This window comes from Canis aureus, chromosome 3, assembly GCF_053574225.1.
Source record: "Canis aureus isolate CA01 chromosome 3, VMU_Caureus_v.1.0, whole genome shotgun sequence".
NCBI classification, from domain to species: Eukaryota; Metazoa; Chordata; class Mammalia; order Carnivora; family Canidae; genus Canis; species Canis aureus.
In genome coordinates this window covers 13,541,512-13,558,655 of record NC_135613.1, presented here as the reverse complement: position 1 = coordinate 13,558,655, position 17,144 = coordinate 13,541,512, and the positions used below count along the sequence as shown (strand labels likewise).

The window sequence follows — 17,144 nt, the reverse complement described above, 5'->3', positions numbered from 1 at the left end:
AAGGGAGTGGGGGCTTAGGGAAGAGACATGTAAACAGAAAGACATGATAAGTTGTATATTCTAGAAAATTTCACCCTAATGACAGTGTGTGAAATAGATGCCAGGGTGGAGCCCGTGAGTGAGGGTGAGACAAAGCAGAAGTCAGGGAAGCCAGTGAAGAAACTGCAGCTCTCCAGGTGAGAGCATATAATGGTGAGAGCTGGGGGCACATTCTAAGTTTCTATGTCCTCACTCATGCTCTGCTCCTGGTAAATATAGCCTGAGTGCACACGCCTGCCCGTGTGTACATGCATGTGTGTGTGCGTGCTTGTGTTTTGATGAGACTGTCATAGGGAGTGAGTTATCTAGAAAAGAATTTTTAGAAGATGTGAATTGAAAGTTCATAAAGAGCTGTTTGGAAAATTCTAAAGCAAACTGGGAAGGAAAATAACTGTGAGAAAATATCTCAAATACTCAGACATGAGACAGCACAGGGAAGGCTCTGCACTGAGAATCAGAAAGACCTTTCTTTGTCCTGGCTCTGCATTTTCTATTGGCTTGACCTTTGTTGTGTCATTTAACCTCTCTGAACTCTGTTTATTTGTCAAACTCAAAATGAGGATGATGATGCTTGCCCAGCCTATTCTGAGTCAGTGTAAAGCTAATAGTGTGTGGTGGGAAATGACCGCAACAGGAAAGCTAACATCCTCTAGACCAACATGAATAGGACAGGGGTATGGAGGGTCATGGTTTAGCCCCAAGAGTCTTGTGTTCAGTGTAGACACTGGCCTGTCTACCCACTCCGGGGCAGGAACAGGGCATCCTTCGCATCCTTCGCAGTCCATGTGCTTCAGGGAGGTGGGTTCCAGAAGGGTTAGTGTGACACTAGATCCTCTTGAAGGCTCCTCCCCCTGTTTGGAAACTCAGTGATCCTCCTTCAGGCCATTGTGAGAGTAAGAAGAGAAAATAGTAAAGCGCCTGGAGAATTAGCATTGTAGGCAAGTGAAAGGTATGACTGTTGATGTTGTCAGTAGGTCTTGTGATGTTAGCTCAAAGAAGATATACACATTTGACTCTCTTATATCTCCTAGCAAAACAAAGTCACTCCCAGTTTCCTGCATGGTATATGATATATTTTAGTTTCATAAAGAGACCAATGACCATGTTCCTTTCCCCTAATACCACCTTCTTACTAACTAGCTATGTTCTATTTTCCTTATTTTTTTCTCTTGCATTTAACAATGACTGGAAACATGTGACCTGCCAAGACTTGAACTTGGCATGTGGGGTTTCTCCCACAGTCCATGATCGAATCACCAGCAGGGAGAACACAGGCTGTATATTCCCTCCTTTCAGGGTGAGGAATGTTCTCCACCTCCTGGGAAAATCCAGGGTCCTGACTCAACAGGAGTCAAAAGGAAACTGATCTTAGAGTCCTTCTAAGATACTGGGACTTCTTGCTCATCAGTGTTGGGATCTGTTTTTCTTTTTCTTAAAAGCATTTCCTGGGGCGGCCCCGGGTGGCTTAGTGGTTTAGTGCTGCCTTCCACCCAGGGGGTGATCCTGGAGACCCAGGATCGAGTCCCATGTCGGGCTCCCTGCGTGGAGCCTGCTTCTCCCTCTGCCTATGTCTCTGCCTCTCTCTCTCTCTCTCTCTCTCTCTCTCTCTCTCTGTCTGTCTCTCATGAGTAAATAAATAAAAATCTAAATAAATGAATAAAATGTAAAAAAAATTTTTTTCAAAAAAAAAAAATCATTCCCTGGGGTTTTAGGGCACAAAAGATGACTGACTCAGTATGGCTGACATTTATTACACCTTTACTCTGTGCCAGGTGGTATCGTAAAGCACTTTATATAGAAGATACACCACAGCCCTATGAGTAACTATTCACTTGGTAGATGATCAAAAACCAAGGCAGATGTGTTTAAGTAGCCTAAAGTCACACAGAGCTGGAATATGAACATAGGCATGTGATTCCAAAGCCCTGTCTGAATCATGCTGCGCTTCTCCCTCCCTGCAAGCAGAGACCTGTCATAAGAGCATACAGAGGGCCTCAGGATTTCCTATTCCTTGGTCCTTAGAGCAGTCAGAGATGTTAAATAGAAAAAGTGCGTTTGAATTCTAGTCTACTTAAGTGTTCTCCACAGCAGGCAGGAAGTACCCTAGATATAAAAATGGATTCCATTAAGATAAATAGCTCGAATCTCGGGAGCCCTGTGCTAATCAGAAAAAAATGTGAATCAAAAGCTGACAGTTCTTATATGCTTCATGTTTCATTTTTTTCCACTTTCTCTAGGTTAAAAAGATCAAGTGGCATGAGCAGCCTTTTGGGGAAAATTGGAGCCAAGAAGCAGAAGATGAGCACCCTAGAGAAATCCAAATTGGACTGGGAGAGCTTCAAGGAGGAGGAGGGCATTAGTGAAGAACTAGCCATCCACAATCGAGGGAAGGAAGGGTAAGAAATAGTAGATTCTATTCCTCTGAAAATCCTAAACTCTGAAATAGTTTATTGTAGACAGGCCACCCAGGGTTTTTTTCCTTTTTTTTTTTTTTTTTTTTAAGATTTTATTCGTTTATTTGACAGAGAGAGAGAGAGAAAGAGAGAGCCAGAGAACACAGCAGGGTTAAGCAGCAGGCAGAGGGAGAGGGAGAGGGAGAAGCAGGCTCCCCCACTGAGCAGGAAGCCTGATAGGAGACTCCATCCCAGGACTCTGGGATCATGACCTGAGCCAAAGGCAGATGCTTAACCAACTGAGCCACCTAGGCCACGGCCACCCAGTTTAAATAAGCAGGTACTTTTCATGGTGAAACAAAAAATGTGTGAGTACTTTGGTTTGTCGGTAAAGCTCTGTTCTGGGGAGCAGGTCCTCTCGGTGAGAACACTGGAGGTCACAGGGTTAGGTGGGTGGTATGTGAGCAGCCCTGCTCTCAGGGCCAGTCACGTCTGCCAGGCTGAGCTTTCCGAATGATAGCTTCTGTGAACTGTAAGTCACCTTGCTTACACCTTGCTTACATCACATGGTCAGATCTGGCTCTGTCAGCCTTAGTCTGATCTGAATGATTTTGCCTTCTGTGAAGCCAGCCCAGTGGCTTCAAGAACAGAGCCAAGAGTGCCTAGATATTGTCATCTTGTGGATTTTTGTCTGTGTCACTATGACCCAATCTGAGGCTTCAACCTGTATGACATGCCAGCCCTCAGCACCCAGACTATCACTTGCACCCTTCCTCTTCAATTCGGAATACAAAGAGGACGTCAATAGGCCCGTATTCAGGAATGCCCAGAAAGACAGTGTTTGGTGAGTACTTAGGAACCTCAGAAGGAGCTAAGAAGCAAAGTTGCTGTAGATCAGGGTCCATGGCTCAAGATCATCACTCTCTGCCCCTAATGGTGAATAGAAGTGTCTTGGGGGCTTATCAGATAACTCTGGGTCCTCCCCGCCCCTGCCTCTCACCAGAAAGGGCTTTCCATGCTGTACACAGCATTTCTGAGGCTCAGCTCCTTTGCCTGTGAATTGGGATAATGGTACCACACTGGAGGTGACTGTGAAGATCTCATAAAATAATGTATGTAACATATGTATAACATACATACATGTGTATAAAGTACATAAAGCCCTTTGCAGAGTGCCTGTCACATAAAAGCATAATTAAATGGTAGTCATTCAGGTTATTTATAAATATGCTAAGTTAAAATAAAGACAGGTGAGAGGGTTATTTTGGGGGTCATACTTCTAAATTTGGCTTCAAGATCATTTGAATGAACCTACAAGCTGTTCAGTATGTTTTATTTTTTTTATTTTTTTTTTTTTTAATTTTTATTTATTTATGATAGTCACAGAGAGAGAGAGAGAGAGGCAGAGACACAGGCAGAGGGAGAAGCAGGCTCCATGCACCGGGAGCCTGATGTGGGATTCGATCCCGGGTCTCCAGGATCGCGCCCTGGGCCAAAGGCAGGCGCTAAACCACTGCGCCACCCAGGGATCCCTGTTCAGTATGTTTTAAATTACTTTATGAGCTTGGTTAAGTATCAGGCTCCTAAATCACTCTGTCAAAGATAGAATGCCACAGGATAAAGGCTAAAGTGCCAGTGTCTTCTGAGGAAGGCCCAGGATAAAGCACAGGCAGGAGTCAGTGTTATGCAGAGAAGGCCTCTGACATTTGCCCCAAACATCCCTGTCTCTGACTCTATTCTGGTTACTCACAGGTCATTCCTCTTCTCCACATTTGCCTAGTGATCTAAGGCAGCAGAAGGCCTGCCAGTGTGCAACACTTTATTGGTCCTCTGAGTATTGATTATGTGGGTCGGACAGTGTTCCTTCTGCTCAAGTTAATCGAGGTCTTATAAAAGGAAGTGATGCTGTTGAAGATAAGACAGAGTTAATAAATGTAGACTGAAAGAGAAAACAAGATTAAAAGGACATCTATCTGCCCAATGAGGACTTTTCAGGTGATAGAAAATCAGTAACTAGGTTAGGGAACCACTAATAGTATGCAGCCTTTAGGTACTCTGCTTTCCCCTCCTTCTCTGAACCTCTTCGCCCCACCCAACGATTCAGACAATCTGATTGTGTTTCTCCAGTGTGGATCTGATGTCTTCTTTGCTCTGCCTTTGGCTCTTCTTACCCTCCCTCTCCAGTGCCTGCTCCCACCTCCACTCACATGCCTTTCCTAGCTCTTGCAGGCAGATTAAGGGGCCCAACCCCTTGTACAGGGAACAGGCTGTAGCTCTGCTTCTTACCTTGGCTAAGCCTGAGAATCATCTTGCAGGGGTGCTTTCAGAGTTGGGGTAACAAGGCCACTCCTGTACAGAGCTGCTGGATCAAGAGTCACAGCTGTATCTTTAACTCACTCCTCAGGTGCTTTTGATGCATGCCAGGGTTGAGAATCACTAGACCATAGCATCACAATTCCAGAGATTAGAGCAAGACAACCAGCTTCTGGCTGAGCCTTTCCAACACATACATAACTAGAGAGCCAATTTCAAAACAGGAAATGTCAAAAGGACAAGATTTCTCCTGAGAAGTGTGCCCAGTGGCACGCTATGGAAGGAAAGAAGCATAGGAACCAAACCTATAAGGTCTTTGGGTAGAGGGCAGGCAGGTCAGGCCCCTAAACTCTCTCACAGGGATGCCAGTGGCAGCAAAGTCATCACCTGGGAGGGGGATACTCTGCAGGAGTATGTGGAGAACCCCAAGAGTTGTACCCCTGGAATAAAAGTGACCTTTGCCGAAACCAAGTGGTTTCAGAGCTACCTACCTGTGAGTAGTGATTGACCTCTGCCATATATTTTTATAAGACTATGGCCTTTTCATAAGTACCAAATTTAAATTGATCTCTTATATAAGAATTCAAGTCATAAGTGATGGTAAAAATATTCCTATTATGCACACAGTCCTGATTAAAATAAGACTGTATTGAGATTAAAAGCTTAGGTCATGCTTTTTATGATTTGATAGTAACTCCAGTTCAATAAATGCTAACACATCTTTCCCCTTGTAAAGATTTGATAGAATTTGAAGCTAGATTGGTCAATATATGGTTATTATTGTCCAGTTATTTAAAAGGCAATTTTGGGATCCCTGGGTGGCGCAGCGGTTTGGCGCCTGCCTTTGGCCCAGGGCGCGATCCTGGAGACCCGGGATCGAATCCCACGTCGGGCTCCCGGTGCATGGAGTCTGCTTCTCCCTCTGCCTGTGTCTCTGCCTCATTCTCTCTCTCTCTCTGTGACTATCACAAATAAATAAAAAAAAAATTAAAAAAAAATAAAAGGCAATTTTGCCATCTTAAAATATGCATATGCACATAAGGAGACAAGGTACCTAGAAACCACTGGCACAGGACCAGATAATTTCTAAAATCTGTATCTGATACTTCCATTGTCTACATTCTTTGCAGAAAATTTACTAGAACTCTCATTAGACATCAATAAACTAAGCACTCCTGTGAAGGGCCAGAGATTGACCCTTCATTGAATTAGAAAACAAAAAATGACTATATATTGATTAAAAAAGACATATGGAAACAACAGGATTTGGGATAAGTGAAAATAAAAAAGAGGATAAACCATGCAGCCACGAACCAGAAGAAAGGTGTAGTAGTCATACTGATATTAAACAAAACAGACTTTGAGACAAAAGTGTTACCAGAAATAGAAATGGTCGCCTCATAATGGTGGAAACACTCAATGCATCTGAGAGATATGACTGTTCACATCCAGATGTCCCCCTGACCTTAACTGGACAGCAGTCACTCCCTGCAATTCAGCAGTCCCGCCCCAGCTGTGTTCCCAGCAGAAATTCAGTTGTGTGTTCCCCAAAGACAGATGTGAGGATTTCAATGATAGTGCTTTTCATAATATGCCCAAACTGAAAACAACTCAAGTATCCATCAGTAATGCAGTAGGCAAAGTGTGAAGATCAAATTGGCTTTATGCAGTGGTTCCTGAATCAGGCATCCTCTCTACCAAGAAAAAGGAAGCTCTAGAGGGCTACAGAAAGGGAATGGTTTTCAAAAGGAGGACAAGGAAGTCATATATAGAAAAAAGGATTATTTCAGGTGAGGTCACCTCCATTTGTGTACAAAGGGTTTCAGTAGGTGGATTGCATCATCTTTCTTTGGAGGATGAAGAAGGCCCATGTGACATATTGGTGCTGACCAGAAGATTCCTCACTGACCTGTTAAAGGTTACATTCCTAGAGGGTTGAAACCGCAGTGAAGTTAGTTATTAAGTCTGGGTTTAATAACCTGGGGCTTTAACCTAAATGACACCATTTTGGGCCTCAGGTTTTCTTTTTAACAGTTTACAGATTGGGTTACTCTTTAGCAACCAGAATGAACATGGCTAAATTCCAATAATAGAGTAACAAAGTTCATTGCAGTATGATCCCATTTATATAAAAGGTCAAAAACAGGCAAAAGCAGTGTGTCTATTGAGTCATTTTGTGAAAGAAGCAAGTCATGAAAGAATTCACAGTATAAGTCTATTTATATCAAGTTCAAAATTAGGCACAACTAGACCATAATGTCAAGGGCACAGAAACTTAAAAGGCAAGCTCACACCTGGCTGGACCGGCATTGGCCTAAGAGTTATGCAGGGGCCTCCTTTGAGCAGCCATCATTCCGCTTCTTGATTTGGCAATGGCCACATGAGCACTTGCTTTATGACAGGTCATTTGTCTTGCCTGTTTTATACACTTTAATCTGTGTATGTTACATTTTACACAAAACTGAATTGAAACTGGGGCGCCTGGGTGGTGCATTCGGTTGGATGTCTGACTCTTGGTTTCAGCTCAGATCATGATCTCAGGGTCATGAGATTGAACCTCTTGTTGGGCTCTTTGCTCAGTGGGGAGTCTGCTAGAGATTCTCTCCCTCTTTCTCTGCCTCTCCACACCCCCACTCACTCATGGGCATATGTAGGTGCTCGCTCTCTCATAAATAAATCTTAAAAAAAAAAAATAAATTGAAACTCTATTTGTCCTGGCTCTACTACCAACCTGCCATGTGCTCTAGTCCATATCTTCATCTATAAGGTAGAAACTCTTCAGTGTACTATACTTCTCAAGTTTATCATGAGAAATAAGTAGGGGAGATGTCTGGTGCGCTAATAAATATAATGAGTCCTCTGCCCACTCTTCTTTCTCCCATCTGCCATTATTGACCTCACTGTAAGGGGCATTGCTGCAAATGGAAAGCTAGGTGCCTTACTCTTTTAAATTCCCTCCTGGTGTCTTCCTGCCAGCCCTTCCAGAATACTTTCTACAGAGGTGGCAGCTATAGTTTGGAGGCATCTCCTCCAATCTCCCTGGCTCATGTCTCTTCCTTCTCAGGGCTGAGCTCCGGGTAGCCATCCGTCCTCACATTCCCTGCAAACCCCACACTCCAGGAGAGCTCACTAGTTATGTGGCTGAGGTTCCCCACTATGATGACTCCCAGAAAATTTCTCCTTGCCCGACCCACTGTTGGACTGAACTCCAGACTCCTTGAATAACAGCTGTTGGGTTGACCTCTCCATTTGCATGTCCAAGACACACATCAAACCTAACATCCAAAACCAAACACTTGCCTCCTTTCCAAAAAGATTCCTTCCTCAGTCAGAAAATGAGACCATCACCATCCAACTTTTAAAAGAAAAACCTAGGAGTCATTCTTGATTTCCTCTTTGAATTCACATTTTGAAAGTCCAGGAGACAGTTCATTCATAAAGTACTTGAGTCCAGCCCCATAGCCACTGCTCTGGCACAAGCCACAGATCTGTTGTGCTCCCTCCTTCCCTTTGTCCCTTCCCTGCAGTCTCCCCCACAGTAACTAAAAGGATTTTTAAAATACAACTTTTCCTCTGTTCCCTACTGGAAGCCCCCCAGTGGTACTAATAGTCAATGTTCAGTTCCTTATCCTGGCATTCTAGGCTCTTCCTGAGCTGGCTCTTGCCTACCTCATGTCCCCTTTTCCCCTTCTCATGACAGCCTCTGTAGGGTTTCTCCCAGTGCTCCTTCAGGATGGCTTTTGTCACTTGGAGTTCGACTCAGATGCCACTCTAGCCACACCCCAGGAACTGTCAGCCCTGTCACTTTGTTGGAGCGTGTCGTGTTCTGGTTGATATACAGTGGACCTCCAATGGCAGGGCCAGGTTCACCCCCAAAAGAGGACCCAGCCCAGAGCAGGTGCTGAGCCATCTCACTGTCTACATGCCTGTCCCAGTAGCCACTAGACAATCATGGCTTTGTTTTAGGACCTAGTAGGATTAGAATTAGCCCCCCAGAAAAGAAGGGCATGATATATCAGAATGATGTCTCTGTCCAGGCATCATTTCCAGGCAGCAGAGTTGCTTAAAATCCCAGTACCCAAGATGGTCCATCATCTCCACAGCAGAGTGGCTGCTCTTCCTCTGAGCCCTGGACTCCTGGGCTGGCTCAGCATTTCTGGAGCAGCCTCTAGCATTGCTTGCTCTAGCCCTGTAGCTGATCATCCAGGCACCCTGGCAGTGTGTGGGGCCAGCTGAGGTAGAGAGACCAAGGGGACGGCTTGGCTGCCGCTGGCATCAAATTGAAGGTCAAGGAGCACAACAATTGGAAACCAGGTGTGTTGATGATATGGAGAGGCATGAAGGAGCCCAGGGAAAGTCATTCTGCCTCCATGACCACCCAGGAGTCACTCAGAACCAGCACAGCCTGGTGAGATGGGAGGACAGCAGTGAAGAAGCTTCACTAAAATCACCATTCTTTTACTCTGGGCCTCAAGAGGTTTACAAGTCACATACTATTCCACGGGGATGAGGGGGATGCAGGCTTGTGCAACACTGGACAGGTTGCTTCTCTCAGGCAAAACACTGCCTGTCCTATTGCACCCATCACAGGGCTTTATCTTCAGACATCCTCCACTGCCTGCTGTTTCCCAGAGCTGGGAACCAAGCTGACCCATGCTGCCTGTCACATTTGTGCAGCACTGTATGTTTTCTCAGGGAACTGAATGCTGGCTCTCTCGGAACAGTCATAACACAGCTGGCAGTGCCCTCAGTTGGGTACCTGCCTCACATGTCCCTGCACCTCCATGTGCTTGCTCTTCCTTTCCCTAACCAGTGGGGAGGAGGCCTGGATCTCAAACACTTGGTATCAGAAAAGTAATTTGGGTTGAAAGATCAAAAAGATACCAGAGCCTGTTTTATCTAACCTGGTTCTGAAAGGAAAAGCTATAAAATAAAATCCCTTAGGTTTTGATGCTATTAGCATGTTTTATTAATGAAAGTAAAGAGCAGCTTCCTCTTAAATGGGCCACCTAGAGCAGTAGTAGCAAGAAGGTATGATGCTCTCACCCTACCTACACCCCCTGCCTCGGCTTCCCAGTGGACTGGGCCCAATCAGGCTGGGTCCCCAGGAGTGCTGGGCGCAGACCAGAAAAACACTATTTCACTTGTCTGCTGGTGGCTGTGTTCTGGGATTCTAACCAGCTTACTATGCCTGAAAACTTCCTGAAGTTCAGTTTAAATAGGCCATCTACCTGGGACCCCATGGAGGAGGCAGCGTTCCCCAGAAACCCTTGCTCTTCTGGAGCATTTGGTCTCTTGGCCCCTGTTCCAGCTGTCCCAGGTTTTGAGGCTTTGTAGTGGTACAGTCACCCCTCAATGCTCAGTTGTTCTTTGTTTTATTGTTTACAAAGCACTTCTCAAAGGCTCCCTGCATTGTCAGAGGGGCGTTACAATCTTTATTCCTGTTTTACAGTGAAGAAAAATAAGGCAGAGAAATTAAATATCTTGCCCAAAGTCAAATAGTAAATATCAAACCCGCTCTCATCCTCAGCACCTTTCCTATCTCTCGGGGAGGAGTGGTCCATATCCAATAGAAGTTTTGTTCCTGGCCAGCTCTTGGCTGGATCCTGTTAGCAGCTGCAGATGGCTGTAAGTGGGGAAATGAAGTCGCCAGGCCTGCCTTGATGGCCTTTGTCTGGGTTGCCCTTGAGAATTCAGTTGCGTTCTGCACCTGTGCCCCTCTTGGCTGCCTGAACCCTTCCCTAAACCTGAGCTCTGCCTGCACCTGCCTGTGAAGCACCCAGCCTGCCTTTACTCTTGAGAGTCTCAAAGTCAGCTGGACCCAGCACAGCTTCAAGGAACCTGCAAGGCCATCAGTCATGCTCAGTGAGCATCCTAATTTAAGTATCACTTCCTCTTTAAAGGAAAATTGAGAAGACCACAAATGCTCAAGCCCACACACTTCCTCTTCCTTCTCTGACAGATAGCACTGGGTAACGGCTCTCTGGAGATATGCCCTAAATTCCCCTGTAGCCAGGGTGTGCACCCTTTTTTTTTCCTGCTGAACATCAGGGGATAGTTAGGGCTGTCAAAATACTGATTCCCATCTCCGTCTTCACCCAGGGCTGCTCAGCTAAGCTGGGGGGGGGGGGGATGATGGTTGAGCCATGGCAGAGTCCTTTGGTTAATTTTGGTTAGCATCCCCTCTGGAGAATTGAGGGCCCCTTGGTGATCGGTGGAAGGCCAGCTTGTCCTGTCACGTGTCCACTTAACCCACGATAGTCCACCTTGTCTTCTTCTTTATCAAAAGGGGGTCCACAGTGTCTGTGGCTTTCCTGTCTGCCAAGGAATCTGAAATCCAAATACAGCCGTATCTGACCATAACACACATAGCCAGGCATCCTGTGTTTCACTCACTAAATCTGATGGCCTGATCTGGAGGGGTTATGTCAAAGCGAGGAGCAAGCCCTACTGTTATTTCCAACCATTCTGGCCTCTGGTTGGTGGTGTAGAGTCAATAGCTTAGTTCCTGATCCCTGACCTAGTTGCTGATAATACCCATCAAGAGACCTGACTGCTCCCCTTTTGGATCTGTTGTCCTTCGGGACCCTGGCAGAAGCTGGCTTCCCAAAACGTTGGTGGCATTAGCTGCCATTTTCTTGAGCACCTGCTCTGCTAAAGCATTTTATGAACACTCTTTCAGTCCACAAAGCAGCCCAGAATTCATTTTTCTTTCTTGTTAGATTAGGAAACAAGATTGACAAAATTAGATGGTTTACCAGAGTCACACAGCTAGCAAGTGACAGTCAGGGTTTGAACTCAGAGCCACCTGGGCCTCTGCAGGAAGGCATGGGAATGGGCTGCAGCAGGGTGCCACAGTAGGGCATGCAGTGCCCCAGCTCTGCAAGGGAACACAGACTCCTGAACCTGGTAAAGTTCTTGTCCTAAACATAATGACTTTGTGATGACAGATGCACATTTTATACAGTGCAACAAAAGAAAAATTAGTACAAAGATTCAATTATGTCTCCTATTTTCAATGATAGTTTTGCTCTCTCAGTAGATTAATTAGCAGCAGAGATCCCCTCCCCCAGGCGAGACACGACCCACTTTATGGCGTGAAGGTGCATTAAAATGCAGCTGTGTCTCATTAAGCCGCCAGCCACTCCTCCTTCCCTGCCCACTTCTGCCCTGCGCTTCCTTCCCATCCCACCCTGCCCAATGAGGACCTAGGGGAGCCATGTCTGTGAAACTTGACGCCCGTTAGGGCACAGAGCCCCGACCTTGTGAGGGGCCCTAGATGTGGACTATGGGTGGCTGCTCTTGCTCTCATTCCCTTAGAGAGACCTCAGGGAGGCATTTTAGACTGGAGTGGGCAGAGGACACCCGAGAAGGGCAGGGGAAGGAAGAGAAGGGCACTGAAGACAGTGGAACCCCTTGAAAGGGAGTGCTCTATGTGCCCACTTGAAGCTTCCCTGCAGCCCCAGGAAGTAGTTTCTACAAAGACCCTGTTTCTTCCATTTTCAGATGCACCTTTTTCCCACAGTTGGATGTATAGTACATATGCAGGACACATAGCTTTCCCTGGCCCCCCCAACTCCACACACTACTAAGACCAGGAAATACGGCACCGCTATTTTGCTGTTGAGAAAAATGAGGCTCGGAGATGTTCAGTCCTTGGCCAGTGCAGCCTAGCTAATGTGAAACAGAGCTAGCTACCCACTGAACCCATGCCTGCTGGTCGAGTGGACAGTTCACACCTCCGTGGGTGGGGGGCGCTGTGCTCCTACAGGAGTCTGCTGACAAACCTTTTGTATTTTCTTCTAGGTACATTGAAAGGAAGGCTTTTCTAGACCGAGTGGACCACAGGCAGTTTGAAATCGAGCGAGACCTCAGGCTGAGCAAAATGAAACCCTGATGTTATGGGGAGGAAATCAACAGCAGCTTAATCCTGTTTACAATGTGAGCTTCTGGTGCATCTGTGAAATGTCTCCAGTGTTTCTCATCAGCTGTTCCCACCAAGGTCTCTTTTTCTACGTTGGATTTCTGTCTTTGTATCTTGATCTCACGTGTTTCATTCATTTTACTTTTAAAAGTTTGTCCTTAAAAAAAATAAAAATAAAAGTTGGTCCTGCGAGATGAGAGGCTGGTGAAGATGAGGACACCACTGGCCTTCCCTTTATTCTCCAAAGGCCACCAGCCAGGCCTGCCTGGGCTGGCCCTGGGGAGGAGAGCTGAGCAGCCGGAGGGTGCGTTTCTGGGCCCTTTCTGAAGTCGGCCTTGCCCCAGAGACCCAGGGAGGACTGCTCACTAATGTGGGTAGAATGCCAAGTCCTTGGCAGTTTTGTTCTTGTTCCGCTGCTGCTTCTCTCCTAATCTCTTCCTCTCTCCTAAATGGGATTCTTATTCACTGGTGTAAGGTCAGGCTGAACATAAACATGCATTATTGCTGAATTAGGGATGTTTTTCCCCCTTTGGCCTTTTTCCTCTTCCCAGACAGAGTTCAAGTCAGTTTAAGATGTGCTCCCACCTCAGTAATTCTTTTTGTTTGTCAAAGACTCTGAAAGACTCTCTTTTTTATACTCAGTAGGAAAATTTAAATTCCAAACTTCATAGTAATAAAGCAGTAAAACCCCACAATTTGCTTTTGGGGTGTGTGTGTCTGGGTGTCCTGAGCAATATGGACAGGTTAAGGGGAAGGTAGAGTTCCAAAGACTGGAAGCCAGTGCCTGTCTGGACATGTAGCCAGTGTGACCTTGACCACAGCTTGGCTTTCTGAGCCTTTGTTTCCTGGTGTGTAAATGGTACAAGTAACACCAGTACCTTATATGGTTGAGACAAGCTAATGATATACCTGGAGTCCCCCATCCAGTCCTTGAATTCATGGGAAGAAGATCATGGCAACCAAGGCCTGATCCTCAATACTACATGGTTATAGGGTCATGGACCTGATTACTCAGAAAGGTAGTTTACTGGCTATGTTTGAACACATTGTCTATTCACATCCACTCTGATAAAGGATTTTAAAAGTGGTAATAGAAGCCCTTTGAGGGCTTACAGATGGCCTGTAAGGCCTCAGTACAGTCCTGCACAGCGATACAGGAGTAACAGGAAAGTCCTCTAAGGTAAGACAAGACAGCGCTCCGCTTAGGGCAAGTGCATCCAGACCCTCAGGAGCCACAGCTAAGACTGAGATGATGCCAGTCCTGCCGCGTGTCAGCCTCTAGGCATCACCCTCTGTTTACCACCTCTTCTCTTCTGAGTCCTGAGGGCCTCTAGCACTGGCTCTCTCACACAGTTCTTCATACTACGGCAGCCATATATGAGCCGGCTCCTCGTCTGTTTTGAGAAACGATCTGGAATCCCACAGAATAAGTGGTGCTGAGCCCATCATAAGTTAGGGGTTTTCTTCTTTAGCAAATCTTCATGCCTTTGAAGCCTACAAGATCAGGACAGCAGCTGCAAGAGCATGCTGGGTTCTTCGCACAAGTGGGTTTGCTCCAAGGTATGTGGAGAGAAGTTGGAAAAATCAATGAGCACTGCAGCATTTGCAGTGTGCATTTGCACTTCAGTTTCTGTTCCCAGCCCTCAACATGGGCTTCTCTCCTGTGCCCTGCATTGGATTAAATTTACAGCTGTGCAAAGGTTAGTTCCTTTCTGCTGCTCTTGAGTTAGTGGATCTTTTCCCAGCAGGTTCACTGTACACATCTGATCTCCACTCAGTGACTTTTTACACATCCAGAAAGCCCTTCGGGAAGCAGCCTAGTGGCCAGTCTGCCAAAACTAGGACTGGGCCCCTGTCCTGAGTGGCCGCCACCAGCCACCAGACTTCAGAAAGCACTAGGCTCATCAGAGTCTCTCCCTCTCCTCCCCTATAGACTAGGCAGGCTGCTGCAAGCAGAAGCATTTGGGTTATTTTATATCAAAAGAGTAAAACACCAAAAGGGAAGTTGAGAGAACCCCACTCTTTACTATCCCAGCCACATGCAAGCTATCCTGACACCCTCACCGTGTGCCTTGCACCAAGTGGAACATAAACTCCACGCAGCCAGTAAAATAAAAAGCCCTTCAAGTCCAGCCCCTTTTGGCAGAATCTGGCAGCTTGTCAAGGAATGTGTAGCTGTTTACACCATTCCTGTTACAGAAGCCCTTCCTCCCAACTTTGTGCACCCTTACTTCAGTGTTCCCAGACTTTCACAGTTCAAATAATTTCATTTGCCTTTCAGCTGCCTCCATAGAACCTCTTTAAAAGCCACCTGCATTGGGGCATTTGGCTGACTCAGTTAGTACATGTGACTCTTGATCTCAGGTTCTAAGTTCGAGCTCCAGGTTGAATGTAGAGATTACTTTAAAATATTTAAGGGGCGTCTGGGTGGCTCAGTCAGTTGAGTGCCTTCTGCCTGGGTCATGATCCCGGGGTCCTGGGATTGAGCCCCACATCAGGCTCCCTGCTCAGCGGGCAGCCTGCGTTTTCCCTCTCTTTGTCCCTGTATGTGCTCTCTCTCTCTCTCTCTCTCTCAAAATAATAAAATCTTTTAAAAATACATTTTTAAGTGACTTATATTAAACTAAGTTCATCATATTGATGAAGCCACTTCCTCTGGCTAATACCTATGCACGTGTGTATCTTTGTGCACACATGTATCATCCTACAGTGAGACTTAAAAGCAGCTTCAAAGCTGGCTCTTACATACATCTCATTGGCCTTTGCTGGATCATCTGCCTGCCCTCAGCTGGAGGGGAGGCTGAAAAAACTTGCCATGGGAGATGGGGAGTGGAATTAGGAATAGGTGATAGGGGGACGCCTGGGTGGCTCAGTGGTTGAGCGTCAGCCTTTGGCTCAAGGTGTGATCCTGAAGTCTGAGGATCGAGTCCTGCATGGGCTCCTTGTGGGGAGCCTGCTTCTCCCTCTGCTTATGTCTCTGCCTTTCTCTCTGTGTCTCTCATGAATAAATAAAATCTTAAAAAAAAAAAAGTGGGTAATAGGTCAGCCAAACAGTGGTACCTGAACACTCAATTCTTTGTCATAAATCAACAGACTTGTCTCCATTTGGTCCTTTAAATTGTCACCAAGGAGTGGGAGGAGAGATGGGCCGTGTATTGATAATTGTTGAATCTAAGTGAGGAATCCAGCAAGTCCTTCACACTATTATCTCTACTTCTATTTGGATTTGTTATTGATCGTGAATCGTTCTTTTTTTAATCGTGCCAGAGAAACAGAATGGAGCTGTTTAAAGGAAAGGACTAAGAAGTGCGTCAGCTGTTCTAGGACAGAACGGGCAGCCTCCCAGAGACCCACTCCCACTGTGCAGGTCTGACAGTGGCCAGGAATGTAGTGGCAGGGAACCTCTGGTCTACGAGGAGGTGCTCCCCGCCTCCCCAGATCCTGTGCTTGTTGTAACAACTTGGAACCCAGTCTTTGCAAGTTGCGTTTTGTCTCATCTTGTGGGCCTCCTCACCCCCTGTGTTCTCTTACTGTTGTGGCTCAGTTCCCAGGGACAGGAACCAGCCAGCAAGACTGGTGCCGGGGCAGGCACATGAATGACTGCTAAGTGTAAACCAGGCCGCAGGATACGAGAGTCTTCCCAGCCCTGCCTGATGGTGAACAGGGTGCTGGGTGCTGTGGCTGCTGGGCGGGGTGGGCCTCGGGTCTCCTGAGACCACCCTTGGGCCTTCCTGGGTGGTGGGCTGTGCTCCTGCCTGACCCTGTCTGTCAGGGCTGGGAGGACCTTCCTTCCCAGCCAGTGTTGCCACCTGTCCCCCATCTACCTACCTCACTCTCAATGACCTGAGAGCTGCCTCAGTGAATGCCCCGCCTTTCCTGGTGGGCCCACTGAGACCAGGCTGGGTGGTGGGGCTGGCAGAGGTGTGACCATGTTTAGCCGAGAGCCCCCTTTTCCATTGGTCCTGTTTGAACCATGGCAGACACCATCTAGCCCAGTTTTTAAGAATAAGTGGATAGTATTTTAACTGGCTCTTCACATCTACATTTAGTGAAAACTATTGTTCCCAACTCCTAAGGGAAATGATTTCTTTTTTGTTGTTGTTGTTGTTGTTGTTGTTGTTGATTTCCCTTTATCCGGGAGTCGGGATTCGGCAAGTGGAGTGGCTGAGTCAGTGCTGAGAGGCAGTTGGGCTGGGGCACCATGCACTTCGCCTCCAGGCCCTTGGGCCAGGTCTGTTGTGTGAATGATGGGTACGGCCCAAGCGCAAAGTGCAGAGAGTCCCCAAAAGTTGTTTCCTGCCCCTGATCCGTGCCATGAGTCTTTGTCTTCTCCTTGTCCCACATGGGTGTGTCAGATTTCCAGGGCATCGGATGTCTTCTCATTGCTGAAAAAACTGCCCCCAAACAGTGTAAGGTCAAAGAATAATGAGCTTCCTTCTGCGATTCTGCTCACCCATTTGCCGAGGAACTCAGTG

General features: G+C 46.6%; 1 protein-coding gene across 2 annotated transcripts in view; it reads left to right on the top strand.

The window, feature by feature from the left end:
* Positions 1-12,861, top strand: part of CFDP1 (craniofacial development protein 1) — a 129,230-nt gene extending 116,369 nt beyond the window's left edge. For both annotated transcript variants that reach the window (XM_077890837.1, XM_077890833.1), the window contains 2 exons: positions 2,277-2,435; positions 12,552-12,861. In XM_077890837.1, coding sequence (XP_077746963.1) covers positions 2,277-2,435; positions 12,552-12,642 — 250 coding nt within the window. In that variant the 3' untranslated portion in view covers positions 12,643-12,861. The remainder of the gene's footprint in view (positions 1-2,276; positions 2,436-12,551) is intronic.
* The last annotated feature ends 4,283 nt before the right edge of the window (positions 12,862-17,144 follow it).